This window comes from Nicotiana tabacum, chromosome 18, assembly GCF_000715075.1.
Source record: "Nicotiana tabacum cultivar K326 chromosome 18, ASM71507v2, whole genome shotgun sequence".
In the NCBI taxonomy this organism is placed as follows: Eukaryota; Viridiplantae; Streptophyta; class Magnoliopsida; order Solanales; family Solanaceae; genus Nicotiana; species Nicotiana tabacum.
This window is the reverse complement of record NC_134097.1, coordinates 137,811,476-137,834,981: the sequence shown is the minus strand read 5'-3', so window position 1 is coordinate 137,834,981 and position 23,506 is coordinate 137,811,476. Positions and strand designations below refer to the sequence as shown.

General features: G+C 39.4%; 1 protein-coding gene across 1 annotated transcript; it reads right to left on the bottom strand.

Annotated features, from left to right (window-relative positions):
• Positions 1–18,080: 18,080 nt before the first annotated feature.
• Positions 18,081–20,856, bottom strand: LOC107785667 (BTB/POZ domain-containing protein At5g60050). The gene is made up of 2 exons (XM_016607018.2): positions 19,971–20,856; positions 18,081–19,175 (listed from the first exon to the last, which is right to left on the bottom strand). Exons 1-2 carry the CDS (start codon positions 20,523–20,525, stop codon positions 18,222–18,224), a joined length of 1,509 nt encoding a protein of 502 aa, XP_016462504.1. The 5' UTR covers positions 20,526–20,856; the 3' UTR covers positions 18,081–18,221.
• Positions 20,857–23,506: the final 2,650 nt, after the last annotated feature.

The window sequence follows — 23,506 nt, the reverse complement described above, 5'->3', positions numbered from 1 at the left end:
TAAAGCGAGGTTAATGAGATGGGTGCTTCTTCTTCAAGAATTTGATTTGGAGATTGTTGATAGAAAGGGTAGTGAAAATCAAGTGGCGGACCACTTGTCTCAATTGGAGGAGGAAGGGAGGCCTTTAGGCGGCCTTGAGATAAATGATGTTTTTCCGGATGAACAACTCCTCTCGGTTGCAATGCTAGATATGCCATGGTTTGCCGACATTGCCAATTATCTTGTTACCGGTGTGATTCCGTATGAGCTCTGTTCTAACCAAAGAAAGAAGCTCAAGTGGGATTGTTTGGACTACTATTGGGATGAGCTGTATCTTTTCAAAATTTGCACCGATGGTGTAATTCACCGGTGTGTTCCCGAAGAAGAGCAATTGAGTATTGTGGAAGCTTGTCACTCTTCGCCCTATGGTGGCCATCATGGCGGGGCGAGGACGACGTCTAAAGTGTTGAGTTGTGGTTTCTATTGGCCTTATTTGTTCAAGGATGCCGATGACTTTGTGAAAAGATGTGATGAATGCCAACGTTCCGGAGGGATTTGGAAGAAAGATGAGATGCCCCTTAATATGATTCTAGAGGTTGACATTTTTTATGTTTGGGGGATAGACTTTATGGGACCATTCATAAGTTCTTGTGGCAACACTTACATCTTGGTAGGAGTTGATTATGTGTCGAAATGGGTTGAGGCCATAGCTTTGCCAAATAACGAAGCTCGAAGTGTGGTGGCGTTCTTGAAAAAGAGTATCTACACGAGGTTTGGCACTCCACGTGCTATCATCAGTGACGGGGGTTCTCATTTTTGCAACAAGGCTTTTGACTCTTTGCTAGCCAAGTATGGGGTAAATCACAAGTGACCACTCCTTATCATCCTCAAGCGAGTGGCCAAGTTGAGATGTCCAACTATGAGATCAAGAGTATTTTGTCCAAGACTGTCAATGCAAATAGGACCGACTGGTCGAAGAAATTGGATGATGCTCTTTGGGCTTATCGTACAGCTTTCAAGACTCCGATTGGTATGTCGTTGTATCGAGTGGTGTTTGGGAAGGCTTGTCATCTTCCGGTAGAATTGGAACATAAGGCTATGTAGGCTCTGAAAAAGTTGAACTTAGAATGGGATGTAGCTGCAAATCTCCGGGTTGAGCAATTGAATGAACTTGATGAGTGGTTTCATGCTTACTCTAGCTCGTCCTTGTATAAGGACAAGATGAAGTACCTTCATGATAAGTATGCCCAAGGGAAGGAATTCAAAGTTGGTGACATGGTTCTTCTTTTCAATTCCCGGTTGAGGTTATTTCCGGGCAAGCTGAAGTCTAAGTGGAGGGGACCCATTTGAAGTGGTTGGGATAACTCCCTTTGGTGCCATTGATCTCAAAAATAAAAATGGTGAAGTCTTCCGAGTCAATGGGCATCGCGTCAAGCATTATTTGGGAAAGATTGATGACAGCCACGTGGTGGCGCGCATTCATTTGAAATGACTGTGATGGTAACATGCGTCGTGCCGCGACGTTAAATCAGGCGCTTCGTGGGAGGCAACCCATGTCTTTTTCCTTTTCTTTGTTTTTCTATTGTAGAGTAGGATTTTTGAGCTGATAATTTGTGAAGTGTTGCAGGGATTATGTTGAACCAATGCAGGGAAGAAGTACAAAAAAATTATCAGTCCATGGAAAAAACAGTGCGGTCCACGTGGGCTTGAGCAGCTGAGAGTTCATTCTCAGAAAATTCAATGCGGTCTGCGTCCCTTTCTGTACGGTCCGCGTGTGAAAACTTAAAATTGCATGCTCTCTGATAAAATTCCTACGCGACCGCGGTCCAAAACAGTATGGTCCACGTGGGAAAAGCTGAAATCACCAAGTCTCTGATAACTTCCATGCGGCCGCGGTCCAAAACAGTGCGGTCCGCGTGGGCTGAGCAGTCAAATGTGAAGGAAGGAAAACCAGCGCGGACCGCGACCATTTTCATGCGGCCGCGCTGGTAGGTAAGTTGTGAGTCCCCAGGGCTTTTCTATAAATAGAAGTCTTGGGCCTCATTTGAACCTTTTCGCAAATTTTCATGTGGAGTTGTAATTTTCACTGTATATCCGCATCTCCTGCTCATTTAGTTGAATTCTCATTAATCCCTGGTAACAACTCTTATTTATTTCATTCATAGCCTAATTTTTGTTTCTTTTAAACACTCTCTACTAGTATAACTTCTTACTTTCGTCCTTTTTTCTTTTAGTTAACTGTTAGTTTAGATTTTTGTTGTTTTGGTTAAATCATGGGGCATAAATTCGTGTTAATTAATTGAGTAGGGACACTTAGGACTCAAATTGTGAACAAAAATGGGACTTAATGGAAAAATATCCCAGCTCAGTTATATTTGCCCTACGCGTCCGCGCAACATTTTTGCGCGGTCCGCGTGGCCCCTTGGGTGCAATGGTGAGCCTTCTCAGTGCAGTCCGCGTGCCAATTGTGTGCGGTCCGCGTGAGCCCAGCACAGCCGCGGTCCAAAATAGTGCGGACCGCGTGTGAAGAGTTCAGAGAGGTCAACATTTTGGTATTTCACCTGCGCGGATCGCGTACCATTTTTGTGCGGTCCGCACTGAACCAACGCGACCGCGTACCATTTATGTGTGGACCGCATCGGTTTATCCAAAAAGGTATATGTTGGTTCCAGTATACTGCACGGACCGCGTGCCTTTTGGTGCGGTCCGTGCCCCTCTGCCTGTGTAACTATGTCTACACTCTTTTCATTTAACTAAACTGTCTACTTCACCTTATGTGCTTCTACTAACAATGTTAGACATGTATTCCTTGCAGACAATGGTTCAAAAACGAATGGCTAAAAAACAAGCGGCCAAAGAAATACAACCCGGGGGAGGTGGTTCCTCCCGAGGAGGGAAAAGCAAGCGGATTGTGAAACTCACTCCTCAAACCAGAGAATTGATCAAGAAAACCTGGAAGATAATCCGGAAAGCTGATAGAGCTGCATCTCATTCCACAGGGAGTGAGTATGCACCTTCATGGAGCATTACCTCGGAGTCTGCCCCCACCCACATGTCCACTTCATTTTAGCTCCGTGATTCTCCTTCCCCGGATCATGATAATGTAGCCTCCTCCAAGAAGCCTATTAATGTCATCTCGGACTCGTCTGATGAGTCCGTAGCAAGAGAAGAAGAGCAATACTCCACATCTCCCACAGCTTCATTATCAAGGGAGAGTGGAGGATATGCTGAGGGAGGTGAGCCACAGGTCGGGGGGATTAAGCGTACTGGAAAACCGGAGGCATGGGCAGACATGTTTGTTAGTGAGGTTGCTTTCCACAGATTCAGGGAATGGTGTCCCAAGAGAAAGTTGATACCGGAAAGGCGGTTCATAGATGCCGATCTTGTCCCACTCAATCCTCATGTGAAAGCACAATTCCCCACCAGAGAGGGTTGGGGATTCTTCAAAGAGCGAGTTGAATTTGCAAACGAGCACATGGTGAAGGAGTTTTATTGCAATGTCCACCACATAGTTCGGGACTCCAAAGCAACAAAAGTGAGGGACAAGATCATGCTATTTGATGGGAAGTCGCTAAATGACTTCTTGGGGTTCGAAGAAGAGGATGAGTCTCAGTATCTTGAGAAGCTGACAATGAAAGAGGAAGTTCGTCCGTGGTTGGCCGAGCATTTAGCAGCTCCAGGTATAGTCCCTGTGTGGTTGAAGGAACAGGAAAAGATCCTGAGGAACACCCTAAACTTTGAAGCCAAGGGGTGGTTGACCTTCGTGTTTACTCGACTTGTCCCGTCTACACACGATCACTCCGTTCCCCTTCCTTGGGCTGTCTTTGTAGCATCTATCATGGCGGGTTTCCTTCTGAATGTGGGTAACATAATGTCAAGAGTGATTTCTCAAGTCGGGAACGAAACAAAAACAAACTACCCCTTTCCGAACACACTCTCCCTTTACTTCAGAGAGTTGAAAGTGAAGAAGAAAAGATATGATGTTACGGTACCTACAGTGGCCCCCTACTCGTGGTATGATCAGTTGGGTCCGGACAACCCAAAGAGAAGCAAAAAGACTCAAGCTTCTACCTCCTCCGCACCTGGCCAGTCTGAAGAGCCAGTTGCTACTGAGCAGCCCCCTGAGCCTACTACTGATGAGGCACTGCCCCAGGTCCTTCCTCCATAGCTGGTCCATCTGTCGCAGTTGATCCGGTGATTCCTTCATCAAAGACTCACCGGTTCACTGCCAACCAGCTCACACACTCTCTTGCCAGTTTGAACAACTGGATGTCCGTTGCGACATCCAAGTTGTCTACTTTGACCACTGTTGTGCAGGCATAGGGAGCACCAGCTACTGTTGAGATTTCTTCCGCCATTGACGATGCATTGAAGAAGATCCTGGCCAACCAGGAAAAGATGATGGCGATGCAGGATGCCTTGACTAAGGCGGTTGGGGCCTATGGCAAAGCATTGGAGAAATTGGCTCGGGAGCACAAAAAGCTGAGGAAGCAGAAAGCTTCCAAGGAGTCAGTTACACAGTTGAGAGTGGATGTGGACAAGCTGCTAGCAGATCAGATGCCACTCGACCTACTATTTGGAGATCCAGCTGGAGAGCCAGCAGCAATGCAGCCACAGGCAAAGGAGGATAGGCCAAGGAAGAAGAGAAAACTCTCTAGTATAGAGGGAATAGTGATCGAGGTGGCTCCAGTTCAGGTGGGCCTTTCTAGTACTGTTGATATTGAGCCCTCTTCAGTTCCACCAGTTGATGAGCTAGATCAGGAGTAGACATCTGTCTCAGCAGCACAGCAGTAGCAGGCTGGGGACCAGTTTGAGGTCCCTGCCGGTACAGAGGGCTCGGGAGCTACTGAGCAACACAGGGTGACTGATGAGGCTTGAGGGGCCGCTCTATATCCTTTGCTGATTTTTGATGTTTTATTTTGATAGTTAACATTGGGGACAATGCTAGCTTTTATTCGTGGGGGTGTGGCCCTACTATTTGGATTGACTGTTGGATTACTGTATATATTCTTTTACTTTCTTTTACTTTCTGCACATTCGTAGTTATAGATGGCTTGTATATAACTGTTCATTCTAGATGCTCTATGTATATATTAATTCCCCCTAGTTGTATATTCTACTCCCCTTTTGTACATATTCATTCGGTTTTCATTTTGGTTTTCTATTTTTCGTAAAAAAAAATTCGTTTTAGTTGCAAAGTCAGGCTCGTAGCCTTTTTGTTTTGTTTTGGCATTTGCAATAAGCCCTTGGTTTTATTAATGCCACGGTTCTTTCCAAGGGTAGAGTGTTGTGCGAACCAGGTGGCTCTTCCCAATGATAGATGGCGTGACAACTTTCTTAAGGGTTTGAGTCCGTTTTTGATTTTTCTTTTTTGATTTTCAAGTTTTTGTAGTTAGCACATTTTCCTTTGATCCTATGGTAAAAGACATTATGTTGTGTTTAGGATGGTGAAAGTTGTGGCCTTGAGACTCTTGTGTTGACCAAACAATCATCATGTGGTCATTTTGGGCCATTGTGCGCTTGAATCATACCTAAGGTCGTTGTGGGTCCTCGACTCCATCTTAGGCAATCCTTGAGTGTGTGTTGTGAGAATTCGAATCGTGAGCCCAAGTGCCGAGCCGATGGTCTAGAACTTGCTCTGAATGTTTGTTGAGGCGAAATCATAGGTGGAACTTGACTTGAGACATGATTATAGGCTCTCCTTGATTCAAAATGCAAAATTTGAACAATTTCCATGGCCTACCAATGAAATAATCCCTAGTTCAACCCTTTTGAGCCTTAAACCTTTTTCGTTCATGAACCAAGCTACAAGCCTATACCCGTTCTTAACGAATCCCTCTTTTGGCACCCAAATCTTCCCTTGAGTAAATGGCAAATGTCTAAGTTGGGGGGAGAGACAAGAAAGGCATCAACGTGGTAAAAAGGCGCAAAAGCAAAAGAAAAGGAAGACAATGAAAAAGAGAAAAAAGACAAAAAAAAAAAGACAGAAATGAATAAGAACCAAAAAGGGAATCCAAGGACAACAAAAAAGTGAAAAAGGTGCGGAAAAGTGACAAAAAGGAGAAAGGGTTTGAATTGCAAAAGAAAGAGTGACAATGTCTCTCTAACCCCTTGAAAGAAGTGAATTACTCAATTGAGTCGAGAAAGTGTGCCAAAAATAAATCAAAAGAAGTGTTTGAGGGAAGATTGAACCCATTTGAACAAAAATACATCCTACCTTTACCCAAAGCCTTCACAATGACTCCTAAAAAGCCCTATATGATCTTGAGTTGAGGGAAGCCTACATTAGTGGATACTTACATAAGGGGCAAACATATGGTACTTAGAGCCGGACTTAGGGCCTTTTCTTTGTGAGAGATGAGAGAGAAGTCCATTCACTTCGATTTGTGTGCAAATACTCTAAATGGTGAGGTTAACTCAGGGAAAGTCGAGGATGTGTGAGTTTGGGTTCCACAATGACCAAAGAAATTGATAAAGGTTCCTTGATGAAATGTGTAAACTCTTGATGCACTTGTGTCACACTTGATCCACAAGTTTTCAAAGTTTAAATGTGTTAATGATGCATTCGCATTGAGGGCAATTGTTAGTCCCAATTGATGCTTGTTGAGGTTACTTTAGGATAAACAGGAATTACTTGGGTGTTTTCCATTGAGTGATAGGTCTCATTTTATTTGCTTGAGGACAAGCAAAGGTTTAAGTTTGGGGGAGTTGATAACTGTGATTTCTACATGTTTTATACCCATTCTTACCTGAGCTTTGTGCATTAATTGCCATATATTAGTCCCAAAATGCTTACAAATTACACTTGATTGCAGGTTTGAGCGACAAGATGATAAATATCAAAGATCGGCTCAAAAAGGAGTGAAATCTGCCAAGTGTCAAAAGACAACTGAAGTGGGGAACAAGATGACCTGCGCGGACCGCACTGATTTGGTGTGCGGCCACGCAGGAGAGTTCAGAGGCTGGAACATAACAAGATGACCTGCGCGGACCGCACTGATTTGGTGTGCGGCCGTGCAGGAGAGTTCAGAGACCTTGCAAGTTTGAAGTCAAGCCACGCGGTCCGCACTGATGGAAGTTCAGAGACCCAGAAAATCAAGGCAAAAGCCCACGCGGACGCACATCAAATCAGTGCGGTCCGCGTGGGTAAAAGTTTAGAGAGTTGAGTTTTGGGCAAAATCTACTACGTGGCCGCATCCCATTTCTACGTGGTCCGCGCGTCTTAGCCTATGCGGCCACGTGACATATCTGTGTGGTCCGCATACCTCAGTTCCAGAAGCAAGATTTGAAGACTTATTGCCCTCCGCGGCCGCGTGACATTTGTATGCGGTCCGCGCTAGACCCTCAGGGGTATTTTTATCCAGTTTTTTCCTGTGTAGTATAAATAGAATATTTTACTTTTTAGCAGAAGTTTTTTAGTTCTGTTTTTGGGCGGATAGTAGCTGATCTCGTGAGACTTATATTTTGGCCTATCTTGGGCATTTTTAGCTTAGTTTCATCATAGGTTATTGTAGTTTAACATTAGCAATTAATTAATATGGTTGTTTCATCTTCTATTTCTTCAATTTCTATTTCTATTATGGCTAGCTAAACCCATTAGCTAGGGTTGTGGCTCAACCCTATTGTGGGTAATTAATGGGTGTGATTGTTTAGTGCATGAATGATGTTGGGTATTTGTTATTTGGATTAATCTTATGTTTTCATTAAGATTTGGTAGTTGCAAGCACTAAGTCTAGCTTAGTGAGTCTTGACTCCTCTTGAGAAAGAGAGTCTAAAACCCCAAGATTAATTCCAACAAGGAATTGGGATGGACTCATGAGAATGGTAGTCCTAATTAACGGGTTAAACCTCGAGAGAGTAATTACCCAATTTGAACCATAAGTTGATTGGGCAAATTGGCCTACCCAATTGGTCTCGAGAGAGTCAATTAGGCAAAATCACTCTCTCTACCGAGAGGTGTGAGAGTGGGTGCAAAAATGCAACGGTTATAGCATAAGTCCCATATTCATCATTCTTGCATTAGGAATCTCTACCCGTTAGTTGACCACCTAGGTACATGCCACGACCCTAGTGCCTTTCTCTATATTGCATACAACTTAGAATTAATATCTTAGCATAACTTAGCTTTAAATTTGTAGTTGATATATTGAGTTGATAATCAAAAGAAAACCAAAAATGATTAGAAGATCAATTAGGAGCTAAAACATAGTCCTAGACCATACAAATACTCAACTCCAAATTGAAGCTCCCTGTAGAAAATTGACCCCGATACCGCTATTGGGTAAAAGTATTAACACCCACTTTTCCTTAGGTTGAGTCCGCTGTGATCAGATACCAGGGAGAGGCAGTGAAAATTTTCGGCCAGGATTTTATTGATAAATAAGGGTGAATGGACACTTGATACATCAGGAGCTAGTGGCGAGAGGTAAGTTAAGACAAAGGATATATCCCAAGAGAGATTATGCAGAATATATATATGAGAATGGACCAACGAGTAATTAGTAGTTGATCAGGAAGAGCCCAGTTATGGATAGACAAGAGGTCACAAATAAATCAACAGATCATGCAAGATAAATGTAGTGAACTGCAACATAGGGAATTTAGTCTCGCAGATACGAGATCGCAATCATCTAAAAATTTTCAGATAGGAGTTAAGGCAGCTAAAAGTACCATTTAAATTTTATGAAAATAAGAGAGAGTGCCACTAAGGAGACAATCAAAATTCGAGCTTAGAAGTAACCCTGCGAGCACAAAGGCACGAGGTTATGTAACTAAGGATAATTATAGGCGATTAAAAACAACAAAAATTTCCTTTGGGTGTACGATATAACAAGCTCGCAACTTTATAAGAGCCAAAAGGTCTCTCTAAGTACTACAACGAAAGACTAGGTAAGGAATAAGGAAGAAAGTTTCCACCTAATCATAATGAGCTAAAGAGTAAATGAGCTTGTAACAACACTCTCACTACAATATTGTATACACTCCATAAGAAAGTGGCACCTATCGTGGCTAATGAATGGGAAAAAAAATCAAAGGTGATGTTTGCGATCATATGAGGTACATGAAATTACAATATTCATGGGCAATAAGACAAGCTAAGTATTCATGCAACAAGTGATAGAACGACCAGGAAAAGTAATTGCTGACATTTAAGGACAATTGAGAAGGCACGAAAGGAAATTTATGGTGATAGAAAGTTAAAGGAAGGTTGCGAGTAGTATAAATAGATAGGTATAGGTTGTAAGGTAAAGTATCATAAAGCAATAAGGTTTTAGGTAGATAGGAGCAAAGATATGAAAAGGTGAGTGAGAAGGTGACGAGAATATGTAAGTCCTCAGGATTAAACCCATCAAAACAAGGGAGCTGATGATTTCCATATGTAATAAAAAGCTCGGTACAGCCTGAATGAACACAGAGGAGTCTAAGACTAGGTGCATTTAGAAGAGATGAAATTATGCCCCGATAGTAGAATAAGGGTGTAATTGTGATATATAAGAGGATGACATTTAGTCCTTTGATTGAGGAATAATTTAAAGAAAAGGGATTTTATGAATTGCATGGGATTGGAATACCCCCATAAGATGAATTATGTTAGGATGCTATGTTCTCTGGCAACAGGGGTCTAAACTAAGCTTGTAATTTCTGTATTGGGAAAAAACTGAATTTATATTGAAGGTGACGTGACATGACACGAGGACTGGTCAAAATAGTCAAAGCATGATGATCAGTTAAGAGGCACTAGTGACAACAGATACGGGAAAAGGAAAGCTGAATAGGCACGAGAGGCAATTCGAATAGTACAAGCTTCGTACCTATTTAGACCATTTAAAGCCCAGAGATCAGAAGACATTGAAGACATGGATATGATGACAAAAAGGAATCCAAATTCAATATTAAATACCCAATACGTTAGAGAATTGGTATTAAATAGGAATGATTGTGTAACGTCTTATTTAATGTCATTTATTGCTCATAATTGTCTTATTAAGGCTAAGGTATTACTCCTTTATTTAGTAAAAGGAGGAGGTCAGGTCATTTGTAAAGACAGAGGATACTATCAACATTACATTAAAATATAAACTTATCTACTGCTTATTTGTCATTCTCAAAAAAGTCTATTATCTCTTTTTCGTCTCCTGATTATCAGTAGCCCGAATTTCTATTTATTTTTAGCTTTGAACAAAGAATCATCTTTTATCGTCCCTAGGTGGATCAGGCAAATCACTTCAGATGTTCCCAAATGAGACGTGAGCCCTAGTGACAATGTATTACGTAAGAGGTTTCAAGTTATCAGTGGTAGATTATGGATCAACATTAAGGTGAATCACCAATGGATGGATAAAAGTTGCAAAGTATGAGATGAGATTAGACTGTCATTATTAAGATCAATAGTAATGAGGAAGCATTAAAGAACTTAGATTTATACATATAGGACAAGCATCGAAAGAGTAACCCGGAGCTAGGTGGCAGACCTCGGTAATAATAAACTAAATTAAGAGTTAGGATATAGTATGACCTACCTAGATGTAGCAAAACTATAAGTATAAATAACCGAGTCTATGAAGCAAGGTATAACAATAGTCGTAAGTTCGACAAAGTACCAAGCGAAGAACTTTAGTACACCTATTGATGCCTAGAGGGACATCTTGTCATAGTTTTGCATATGTTCACAAAGTGAGGCCTAGAGAATGGCTAAAAGCTGGAGGAAAAAAGAGAGAAGAGTCGTATAGGCACACATCTAAGTACACGGTTGTACATGATGCATGACAGAAGGTAACAATAGTTACGAGATTGGAAGAATTCCGACCACAGGTCGTGGTATAAGAAAGAGGCCTAAAGGGGGGAATACCATGGCTTTTGGATTTATTTACAGAACAGTTTCCTAGATGTCAAGGACAATACTAAAGTATTCGTAAGAGCTACAGGTTATGAGACTGAAAAATGCATCAGTCAACATTCGAGGACGAATGTTCCAAAGGGGGGAATGATGTTATATCCCATGTTTTCATACGTAAAAGTACGTCGTAAGCTAATTGATGTAAGCTCGGAAGTGAGATCGTTTTTGAAAGTACATAATGTAAGTTCATCATGTTATCTTGGAGGTTACAAATCTTTAAGATCATGAATAACAAGTACAAAAAGGGTTGGAAAGCTTAGACGCTAAACAAATTGAAGAAAATAAGTTTCGTCGAAAGTCGACAAGTTTGGAATGTTATAACATATACTTTTGGGGTGAGACTAGGGTGATTAACATGATGAGGAGGTTACGTTATGAGTTATTTTAGTCGTATGATAGTTGTGTGTTATGTTTTATGTCAAGGGAGTTGTGGAACAAAAGTTGGCAAAGGTTATCACAAGTTGCATTCATAATGTGATGAAAATTAGGTCAAATATAGTTGCACTTTTATCCCAATATACTTGGAATAAAGGTATGATCTACATATAAAATTGAATATCTAAGAGTCTAGTTTCTAACGCATTAAACCGTTTGTCAATACGATATCGGAGTAGAGAGATATTCGCATTTTCGTGAGACTGCGCCAAGCAGCTCCCTATGGGATCCACATAGGAGGTTTAGATATATGGATATATATAAGAAGACTCAACCCCATTTTAACTCATGCTTTTACAATGTATTCAGACCCTATACACCTAAAAATATGTTCTCAAGGTTCTCTCATGATCCAAGACCCAAACAAAGGTCAAACAACACAAATCAAGTGTGTCACACTACTAAGTTTCTTGTTCTTCTTGTTGTTGCTGATTTTTGGGGGCTTCCAGCTCGTGTGGAAGGTTGTTTTAAGTGGTTTAAGTTCTGTAAAATACTTCTCCATGGTTTTTATATCAAACCTAGGTTATTTCAAGTCTTGCAAATGGATTACACCATATTTCAACATCAAAAGTTAGTTCTAGTGAAGAACAACACCTCTTTGAGGTTGTGTTGTCATTAAGGATAGTGATGGGTTGTGTTTGGCTGGATTTTTACGTGGTTGCTGCTTTTTTAGGCATGTATAATACTCTACTGCATGCTCTTGAAGTTGTTTGTATGTTGGTTTCATTATTTGAGCAAGATACTACAAGATAATACTTAGATTAGCTTAAGTCACTTCTATGGTGTTGTATTAACGTTGAGGGATGTTATAAGCTAAATACAACTTGGATTTTAACTTGAAGCTACTGTAGGAGGTATGTATATTGTGTTCTTGTATGTGCCTAAGGTTATCTTGATGTTGATTAAGTTAAATGGATGGACTAGACATGAACTAGTGAATAAAGTTGCTAATCGAGGATAGTTGAAATTGTGGATTGTGTTCGTTGTTATAAATATATAGTATAAGGCTGGAATCATTGATTAATGACTTCATATCATGTTAATGATACTATTAAGGTGAATTAAGAAGTCTATAAGGTGTGACATGTGGTATACGGATTCCAATCGGAGCTTGCCGCTCGTCGTGAAGTAGTTATGACTTGTTGTTGCTATATGGTGTCTTGTTATTGATATTTATATATTGCTAAATTTATATGGTTGTTTTTTTTGTTGGTATATGGTATTGGAGGAGGCCCTTGTTACAGGGGAGATGCTTCCCAAATTTACATAAACAAGCTACTAGTTTAAGTTGCGGACTTAGCCTTTACTCAACACTGATTTTGAATCTACGTATGATATGGTAGATTGAGTTGAGTTGTTTGAAGAATAACTTGAAATGTATTAAGGACTCAAAGGAGTTAAGGTATGTTAAGGCACTTCCTTCTTTCTTTTGGCATGATCTAAAGTGAAATGAATACGCTATTTCATAATAGATCTACTCCTAGAAACTAAGGTTGCCTATGTTGTTATTTCCTTCTAATGTTATTCTAAGCAAGTATGTATGATCCTTGAATCCTATTGAGGTTCATATTAAGTGTATGGATGTCCATAATGTTGTTCGAAGGTGCAACGACCTTAAATCACTCCGAAAGGTTTGGAATGTGATTCCATAAGTCTAGCATGCATTATATATAGTATCTATTTTACTCTACCGAGCCGTGCTATAGTCGTCCAAGTACGACACCTATTGTGCAACCACTAATCAGTGGGTTTACCGAGCTCCACGTGGCCGGGTATGATTCTACCGAGCCTTATGATGGCCGGGTATGTTTTTACCAAGTCCTCTTTGAGGCCGGGTACGATATGATAATGACGATTCCCACAGAGGCGTATGTTTTTAAAAGTTTATGTATATATATGTATTATGCATTTCAAGTCAGTAGCCCCCAGAGGCACTCAAATATGACCGGTTGTATCTCCTTTATCTCTCTTTATATAACTGTTCTTGTTTATATTTTCCTGCCTTACATACTCGGTACTTTATTCGTATTGGCATCCCTTTTGCCTGGGGATATTGCGTTTCATGCCCGAAAGTCTCGATTGATAGGTTGACAATCCTCCAAGTAGGCTATTAGCTCAGCGGAAGGTGTTGGTGCACTCCAATTGCTCTGGAGTTGCCTATTTGGTCAGTATGCTTTGGATATGTATTTATTGGTATGGCGGGGCCCTGTCCCGACCTTTATGATTTTATGTACTCTTAGAGGCTTGTAGATAGATGTCAGGTGTATGGATACCTGTATGGCCTTGTCGTCCTATGTTTTGAGTTTACAAATGACCATGTCGGCCTTATAGGCCCGTATGTCACATGTATAAGTTTGTATATCATGTTGTGTCGTCATATGTTGAGTATTCCCTTATGTTTTATTCTTGTGATCTCATGATGGGGTTTGTGGCTCATTTACCCATGATAGTATGATAAGAAAGATATGTTAAGTTGGTACTTGATTGTGTAAGGCACCGGGTGCCCGTCGCGGTCCCTTCGGTTTGGGTCGTGACATATTTAAACTGTGCACTGCTGAGGGTCGAACGTCACGAATCATAGCTGCATCTATCTACTACTGAGGCATTCGACCCAATCCACAAATAGCAAATATTTTTAAAGAAAACACACTTCTTATTTACAGTCGAGAATTCTATTCAATCTTCACGTAAGTGAATTTAACCTTTTACTATTCTTTTATCAAATTCCAACATGACTTGTGCAATTAAACTAGCAAGTAAGGGCGTAAATATTTCAAATAAAGCATGATACATGTCCTAAACTACGTAGCCCCCACAAATAGAAGCACATAATAATTTAGTTCACCTATGGGGCTAATTCCCTCTTACAAGGTTAGAAAGGAGACTTACCTCGTCTCAAAGCCTACTTCCCGGTTTAAAAAGGTGCTCAAACCTCCAAATTTGATGCCAAACACCTCTAAACTAGTCAAACATTGCATAAATTAATCAATCTATGCTCAAAAATTCATATCCTCACTATTAAACTGATTATCCAACCCAAAATGCAAGATTCCTAAAATTCACTCTCAGACCCACATGCTCAGATTCTAGAAATATTCGAAGAAAGTCATAACCCATAACCGTAGGAACATAAATAAATAATTTTCACTAAGTTCCATAGTTATTTTCGGGGTAAAATCTCATTTTTATTGAACCCTAGGTTTTTCATCCAAACCCATGATTTTTACCAATTTTTATGTTAAAATCTACCCATAATCTATGTATTAAACTCACATTAAGTAGAAATTCACTTACCTCACAAAGCTAGGTCGAAATCATCTCCTTCAAAGCTCTTAAATCGCCCAAGAGTGGAAGAAAATGTGATAAAAATGGCCTAAGTCCGTATTAAATAAACCCCCACTGCCCAACGACTTTCGCACCTGCGGTGCCTTGGCCGTATCTGGGGTCTCGCACCTGCGGAAAAGACATCGCATGTGCGCATTCCCCTCACCTGGCCAGTCTACGCTTCTGTGGACAGAAGGGGCCGTTTTTGCGAGCCTAGCTGCACTTGCGACCACAGCTCTAGCACCTGCAGTCACGCAGGTGCGCCCAAATCTTCTGCATCTGCAGGTCTTGGGCTGCCCTTGATTTTTCACTTTTGCGGATGGTGGCTCGCACTTGCGAGCCCGCACCTGCGGCTGGCCAAGCGCAAATGCGATTATGATAGATCTGGGAGCTTTAGCTGTAGCTTCAAGCTCCCAACTTGGTCCGAGCCTCGTCGGATCGACACTCGAGGCCCCCAGGGCCTCGCCCGAACATACCCACAAGTCTGGAATCATAAAACGGAATCGCTCGAACTCTTGGAACGCCTGAAACAACATTAAAACTAAGAATCACACCCCAAACCAATTGAATCAAACTTATGAACTTCAAGTTCTTCGATTTGCTTCCAATAAGCCAAAACGTACTTAAACTACTCGGAATGACACCAAGTTTTGCGTGCAAGTCTTAAATGACATTACGGAACTATTCCTGGTTTCAAAATTCTATTTGGACCTCGATATCACTAAAATCCGCTCCAAATCAAATTTAAAGAACTTCTAAAACCTTCAAGAACCAACTTTCACTATTAAGCGCCAAAGCGCTCCCGGGTCATGGAAAATCCGATCCGAACATACACCCAGGTCCAAAATTCTCATAACAACATATTGGACTCGTCAAATCCCGATTTCGAGGTTGTTTACTCAAAATATTGACCAAAGTCAAACTTGCCCTTTTTAAGCCAACTTACGAAATCAAGTGTTCCGATTTCAACTCTAACTCTTCCAAATCCCTAACTAACCATCCCCGCAAATCATAAATCAGTAAAAGCATGTATGTGAAATCTTATCTAGGGAAACGGGGTTCTAAAAAGCAAAAAGACAGGTTGGGTTGTTACATCGGGTGACAATCTCTGAATCTCCTTAAATTATTGGGTCCATCACAAATGACCTAATGAATAATAGTCATTTCTTCGCTATGATTGTTCCTTATTTTTTGACAATTTAGGGCCATATAACAGAAATTGAGGAAGATTTTAAATTTTTCGTGTGTTAATGTCCATGTCATCTTCATGAATTCAGGTGAGGGGTTTAGCAGCTCCTAAGATTTTGTGGGCTTATTAGAAATGATCTAATGAACAATAGTCATAGCCTCGCCATGAGAGTTCATTACTTTTTGGCGTTTTAGAAAAATTGGAATTTAAGACGATTTCCAATTTTTCGTGTGCTAATGTCCATGAAATCTTCATGAATTCGGGCGACGGGCTCCGAATCGCCTAAATTTTTTTGGACCCATCAGAAAAAATCTAATGAATATAGTCTTCGCTTTTCCATGACTATTCTTCGTTTTTTGGTGTTTTATGGCTATTAGACAGAAATTTAGGACGATTTCTAATTTTTCGTGTGCTAATATGCACGACATTTTCATGAATCCGAATCGCCTAAACTTTTGTAGGCCCATTAGAAATGACCTAATGAATAATAATCATTGCTTCGCCATGACCGTTCCTTATTTTTTACGTTTTAGGGACATATAACGGGAATTTAGGACGATTTCTAATTTTTCGTGTGCTTATATCCATGCCATCTTCATGAATCTGGGCGACAGGCTCCGAATTTCCGAAAGTTTTGTGGGCATAGTAGAAACGATCTAATGAACAATGTTCATAGTTTCGCCATGACAGTTCCTCATTTTTTGGCGTTTTAGAAAAATAGGAATTCAAGATGATTTCCAATTTTTTGTGTGTGCTAATGTCCATGGAATCTTTGTGAATTCGGGCGACGAGCTGCGAATCACCTAAAATTTTGTGGACCCATTGAAACGACCTAACGAACAATATTCTTCTCTTAGCCATGTATGTTCTTCGTTTTTTTGGCGTTTTAGGGCCATTATAGAGGAATTCCATGATGATTTCTAATTTTTGTGTGCTAATATCCACGACATCTTCATGAATTCGGGCGACGAGCTCCGTATCGCCGAAACTTTTGTAGGCCCATCCGAAACGACCTAATGAACAGTAACCATTGCTTCGCCATGACCTTGCCATAAAATAGGAATTCAGGATGATTTTAAAATTTTCGTGTGCTAATGCCTAATGTCCACGCCATCTTCATGAATTCGGGCGACGGGCTACGGATCACCTAAAATTTTGTGGACCTATCAGAAATGATCTAATGAACAATATTCATAGTTTTGCCATGATTTTTCGTCGTGTTTTGGCATTTTAGGGCCATAAAATGGGAATTCAGGACGATTTCTAATTTTTCGTGTGCTAATGTCCACGACATCTTTATGAATTCGGGTGATGAGCTACGAATCGCCTAAAATTTTGTGGACTAATAAAAAACAACCTAATAAATAATAGTCTTCGCTTCGCCATAACTGTTCCTCATTTTTTTGGCGTTTTTGGGCCATTAAACAGAAATTCAGGACAATTTTCAATTTTTCGTGTTAGGCTTGTATGGAAAAGTGTTTTTCCTATTCGGCGGAGTGGGTATGCTACTATACGAGTTGTATATGTTGAGCGATATGGCACGACCGTCACAAGGATAGATGTGCATTAGATGGATGATTTGGATTGTGTTATGAATGGTGCCTCACGAACTGGTTAGAAGTTAAGTTGCGTATTGGTAAGTTGATATGGTGGATGGATGAGAATAAGCATTGTAAGCTCTCGTATAATGTAAATAAGTCTGAGAGCCAAAGTGGGGGAGCTTACGACCGACGTTTCGGATCATTCAGACAAGGGAAAGGAAGATGGTGGAAATTAAACCTACACGTATTCTATGTTAGACTTCCACTAATACCACTATGTTGTAGCCTTAATTAAGAAAAAATGATGTAGCCATTCTAACCCTCATATATGTTTATTCGATTCCATTTAAATAAAATTTTAAGAAAAAGGAAACTCTACTGCAGTCCACACACTGAGGTTTCCTAGAGCGAAAAAAATAACATTTATATGGTCGGGTCCTTCTCCAGACCTAACACATAACGAGAGCTTAGTACACCATGCTGCCCTTTTAAATGCTCTTGAATACATCCAACTAGTTTGGGATGAAGATGTTTGTCAGATTAATTGAATTGTTCTGGCTTAAGGTCCCCAAGAAGAGAAAACTAGTTAATATGAGAAACAAATTTTAGTTAATCATGGGCTGGTTTGGCTATACTGTATTCGAGTGACTGTTAACTTTATATAACTAGATGGTTTTTATTTCGAGTACATTAATTCTCTGCTACTCTTCCCCTCTTTAGATAAATCGTCAAACAAGCCAAAAATCCAAATTTACATCTGAAAGAACTACACAATTGTTGGAAAGAATGGCATTTCATATATACATTGGTGTATAGGAGCAAATGCAAACCAAGATTAATATTGTACAGTGTCTAGTCAATCTGTATAATCACAGAGAGCTAATTGTAACTGAGAGTCAACTGTATATTGCTTGACAAATGACCTTCTCCACCAAATTTCAAAAGCTCTTTGAATATTGGGACAGTCATCCCCTTTATTAAGAAATCGATCGAACCATTTAAGTAGTATGGTTTGTTGCTGAGCCAGTGGTAGTGTTAGAATAGTCTGGCCAAGTCCTTCCTCAACCAACTTCTTGTCAATTGATCTACCAGCCCTCTTCATCCACCCGAAATCTTCATATAAACTTTCCAGCCATGTCGATAACAGAGAATATCTAACCTCTTTAGGTACTAATAAATTTCCCCTACCAATTGCAACACAAAGTTGTGCAGTGATCTTGCTGATCTCGTGGCGATACATGGTGGGAATCTTGGAATGGAGAACAGAGAGTTCTTTTTGTTCTGCCCATAGGTTTACAAACTCATCTCCCATTTTCCTGTCAATTAGGATATCAACTAGCCACTGCAGATTGTCTGCTTCTCGAGCTATCTCACCCATTAGAACCCCTCGATCCTGTCTGTTATCATCCGCAGATGTAGCTTCAGACAAACAAAGTATTAGAGAAGTGAGGCATCTGTGACAAAGATGATACAGAGAATCCCTGGATATATCAAGGTTACTTTCACGACTGCTACTACTGCTAGCGTTTTCTCTTAGCAAACGAGATATCACTGTTTTCATCTCTTTGCGGGCTTTATCATCCTTGGCATGTAAAACGCCAGTGAGTAATCTCTGGAGAATGTCATCAGAACTTGGAGATGTTGATGGTTCAGCGACCACTCTTTGAAGCATATCAGCTGCTGAATCAGGAAGCTGAAGTTGACTGAGATGAGATACTACTTTTTCCTCTTCTTGTATGGTCCACGGAACAGCCTCCAGATACTCCAAACAAGCCAATACTCCATCATCAAACATAATTGCTGAAGATATCTGCGATAAAACATGATAAAGGAAAATATTAATATAGAAAACAAAAAAAGAAACTCAAAGTCCTAAGCTTGTTAGTGTACTTAAAACCTTGCCATACTAATCGCTAGAAAAAAATGAAGCTTGGTTTAGTATCTTCTAGGCATTCCGCTAGTTGCCAAGATATCTATTCGCACATTGCATTAATTTCTTTCACAATATTTAGCTCTACATTCTGATTCTCATTTACTGAAGGAGCAGCAAAAAGCAAAGAAGGGAAGGAGATGATTTCCGTAAGATTTACTCTACATCGGAATTAAATTTTCGCTTTTACCACAAGCTGGAAATGTAAAAGGATGGATTTCATAGGATTCAGTTCTGTTTCACAATTACAACCCCCTTCCCTCTTCAACCTTTCCTTCGGAGCCAAACAAGAGGCTGCTACTCTAACATTTGGTTCAGCTTCTAATGTTCTATATCAGCAGGCTGAATTACAACACCAGTCACTCGGTGTATTAGAAGAAGCATCTTTATCACCTCCCATACATGAAAGCTCTTTTTTCTTTCTCTCATTAAACAAAAAAATTGAATCTTGTTACAAGATTCAGAATTCCTTTATCTTCCTAAAAGATAGATAACTAACCAAACAAAGAGTCCAAGTTATAGAATTCAGGTGACCCAATCGATATCTATAGAAAAAATGTAATCTTAAAAACAACAAGATAGGTTACTTGCTACAACTGGTATAGTGTAAAAATTCCTTATCTAACAGTGTATATAACTTAAACTCCAACAGGAAAAAAGAATAATAGAACATACCTTAAGCAATCCGAGGACCTTGGAAACATCCTCGCCAATCAATTTCTTTTTCAAATCCTCGCAATACATAAGCACTAACGTCTCCACATAAACCTCCACGTCATCACAATCAAGAATCTCCACCGAATGTGACCCATTACTCTTAAGCTTCTCAGCAAAAAACCTACTCCGTCCTATAAGCACGCGCCGGTGAACATCCATTGAAACCTTAAACCCATCACGCGCCGCTACCGTCAGCCTGACGTCACCCACACGTGGGAACGGTGCATCAGCCAAAACCTTAGAAACTCTCTCGTGTGCTTTATGACGCGATTCGAAAAGCGAGTGTTTGGACTCCCGGGTCTGTTCCTCCGACATCATTTCGAAAAGGGTCGGGCTTGGGTTGCTGGGTCGGGTCGGAATTTGGGTAGGGGAAGTTGGACTGAAGACACGCGGCGGGGAAGGTGAAGGTGAGGGGGAGATATAGGGGTTGGAAATGAAGCCTTGTTTAATCATAGTAGAGACTAAGTGGTTCTTGGATTTGCTGGTGGTACAGTTATTAGGGGAAGCAGCCATTTGAAGGAGCTAAATTTTGAGCTTTTTTTAATGGGGTTTTACGATTTTGCGAATTGAGCTTAAAGGGAGAAGTAATGAAGAAGTCAAGATTGATATAGCCGACCCAACATATTTGAGATTGAGACGGAGTTGTTATTGTTGTTGGTTTTACAAGTTTTGTGAGTGTGAGAGTTATTTTGAGAGAATTAAAGAAGAGGAAGAAGTTGAAGATAGAGAGCTCCAATGGCGGATTTTGGGAAAGGGGGAAGAGAGGGGTGTTGGATCTGAAGTTGGTAGGGTGACAGAGTGTATAGGGAAGTGACAGAGTAAAAGTAGTTAATTATTTTTGGGATAGAATATAAAACTATAATAACTGCTTCTCAAAAAGTGGGGTTTTCTTTTAATCATATGTTAGAATAGGATCCGTTTCAATTTAGGCACCTAACTTATGATTGAGACACCTAACTTATGGAATTTTTTTTGAAACTTGTTATCTTAAAAGTTGAAAGAGAAATTTTTTTAAGCGTAAAATCAGTAAAAGAAAAAATTTAAAGTTAAATTATTTTTGATTATTAAAATATATCATTATTTTTTAAATGGAAGAAAAAAAATTATTAAGTGGAGAATCAAATCATAACCAACAAAGCGAAAGTTTAACGATTTTGGTTGTGAAAAATTATACTTTTTTAAAAAAATTACTTTAACATTTTTTTTTATTTTGATAAAGGAACGACCCATCTTAACCTCAAGCTTCAAGGGACTTAGCTTGAGGATACTAATCTCTTCTAGCAAAATCTGTATGCACGAAACCGACCTACGTACATATACATATAGAAGAAAGAAATTATAGGAGAGAAAATCAAAGAAGAAATAAAATTTACTTTCAAAGTGTAAGATATGCATCGATTCATTAAGGGGCATAACGATGCCCTCTCCTGGCACCATTTTCAGACCTAACAACAAACGAGCATGCCAAGAAGTAGAAAAAATTGATATTATTAGTATTTTAGATTTTAATTGAAATATTGATATGAAGTTAAGAATTGAAGTTATTATGACGGAGAATAGCTCCATGCATTATTACTAAAATAGGGAAGTCATACTCCGTTATTTGATGGAACGTTTTTTTCAATAAAATATTTTCTCGCAGTTATACATCAGCTTATATTTTAAAAATATCTTTTATCGTACAAAATATAAAGTCAATAAATACGTAATGTGTAATTTTTACATACTTTTTATCACTTAATAGACAATCTTATATTTATCACTTATTTACTATAAATTGTGAGGAATTAACATAGAATACAATATTTTTTAGACTTATTTAAATTTTCTACAACTACTTTCATAAAATTACATATACTACAAAGATCTTTCTATCGAGATTCTCTCTCACCAAAAAAAATCTCTCTCACCTAAAATATCTCTCTCATCTAGGGCATCTAAATATTTCATCCCATTTTATGTCATAGACATAAGAAACCTATGACAAATAAATCGCAAAAATGCTAAGCGAAGCGAAGTTTCTCAAAGAAAGACACAAATCAAACCTTGGACTTTTGTATAACTAAAGGATCCACATTACTAGTCTGCCAATCGACAGTGAAGAGTGCCAACATATCGTGTCCCTTATATCTGAAAATGTGAAGTGATTTTGGTTACTCACAAATTTATAAATTTGTTTGTTTTTCTCGATTCTCAAGGTAAAAAATATTCGGACAATATAATGAAAACAAATTTCCTCTTCTATGCTCAACTACTCCCTCTTATTCTAATGGAAAATTTTATTGTATGAGGTAACTTTTTTGTCTCATAATTTTATGGACTCAAGTTTCTGTGGATCCAGAAGTGTAAGATTGGAGTCCACAAATTTATTATATGGTACATACATATAATAAATTCAATATATATTATAGATATACTAATAATATATGTCACACCTCCTTTTTCCGTCCCCGCGAGGGGTGAAGAAGTTTTTCCAATTAAAGGACAATCGAAACGAGATTTATTTATTTTTTCAGAGTCGCCACTTGGGAGATTTAAGGTGTCCTAAGTCACCAATTTAATCCCGTATCGAGGAAAATATTCGACTTTCCAAATGAAGTCTGCGAACCAGAAATTCTAAGTAAGGCATTCTGTTGACCCGAGGGAAGGTGTTAGGCACCCTCGAATCTCGTGGTTCTAGCATGGTCGCTTAAACTGTTGTAATGGTTAAAATATCTGATTTTAATACATGTTCAAAAATTATAGTGCAATTTCAACTTTTAACCGCCTTATTGTTATTATTATTTTATAGAGAATTGCAACATCGTGAAAATGTATCTCGAACCACGTCACATCAATATACCCGTGGTTATCGACATATTCCGACTCTGTTGAGATTTTGATTTGGGTCACATAAATGTGCACCGAGTTTTAAGAAAATTAAATTATTAAAGGTGCGCCTAAAGCGACTAGCGTATCACTTACTTTGGGTAGGGCCGTGAAAGTTTGCTAAACGGTCCATTCCGAAGTCTAAACAATTTTTATAGTAAATATTTACTGAGGGCCCCGCAATTTGTGATTTACTATAGCGAGGCACACCTCCATTTTTTTTTATTCTAAAAGGATCGTCCTATAGTAACTATGTTTTTCTATTTCCGTCCGTCTCTAAAATAAAATAAGAAAAAGTACCTAATTTATTTACATGCTTGCGGGTTATTAGTTAAGATCCGTATACGATTTGTTAATTCTGAAAATGATGCAATAAGGGCGATCTGTTTGCCATTTATTGGGCCCAAGTCCAACGTATATGAGGTAAAACTGGACCCGGGTCATCCTTAATCCAATAGGGCTAGTTAATGGTTTCTACACATTCATAGCTTGTAAAAAATGGTATCATCTTATTAACAAGTTTCTTCAAATTTAAAGTGGCGTTCTACTGGAATGTAAGAACTTGGAAATCGTATTAATATTTTTTTTAAACCATTTACATGCATTAAATTAACTATTTGTATCTA

What these genes read in the sequence shown, in the direction of transcription:
- LOC107785667 (XM_016607018.2), bottom strand. Translation starts at nt 20,525, where the DNA reads ATGGCTGCTTCCCCTAATAACTGTACCACCAGCAAATCCAAGAACCAC. An exon ending in AGGTCCTCGGATTGCTTAAG is followed by an intron (nt 19,176 to 19,970) that starts GTATGTTCTATT and finishes GTTTTATCGCAG; the next exon opens with ATATCTTCAGCAATTATGTT.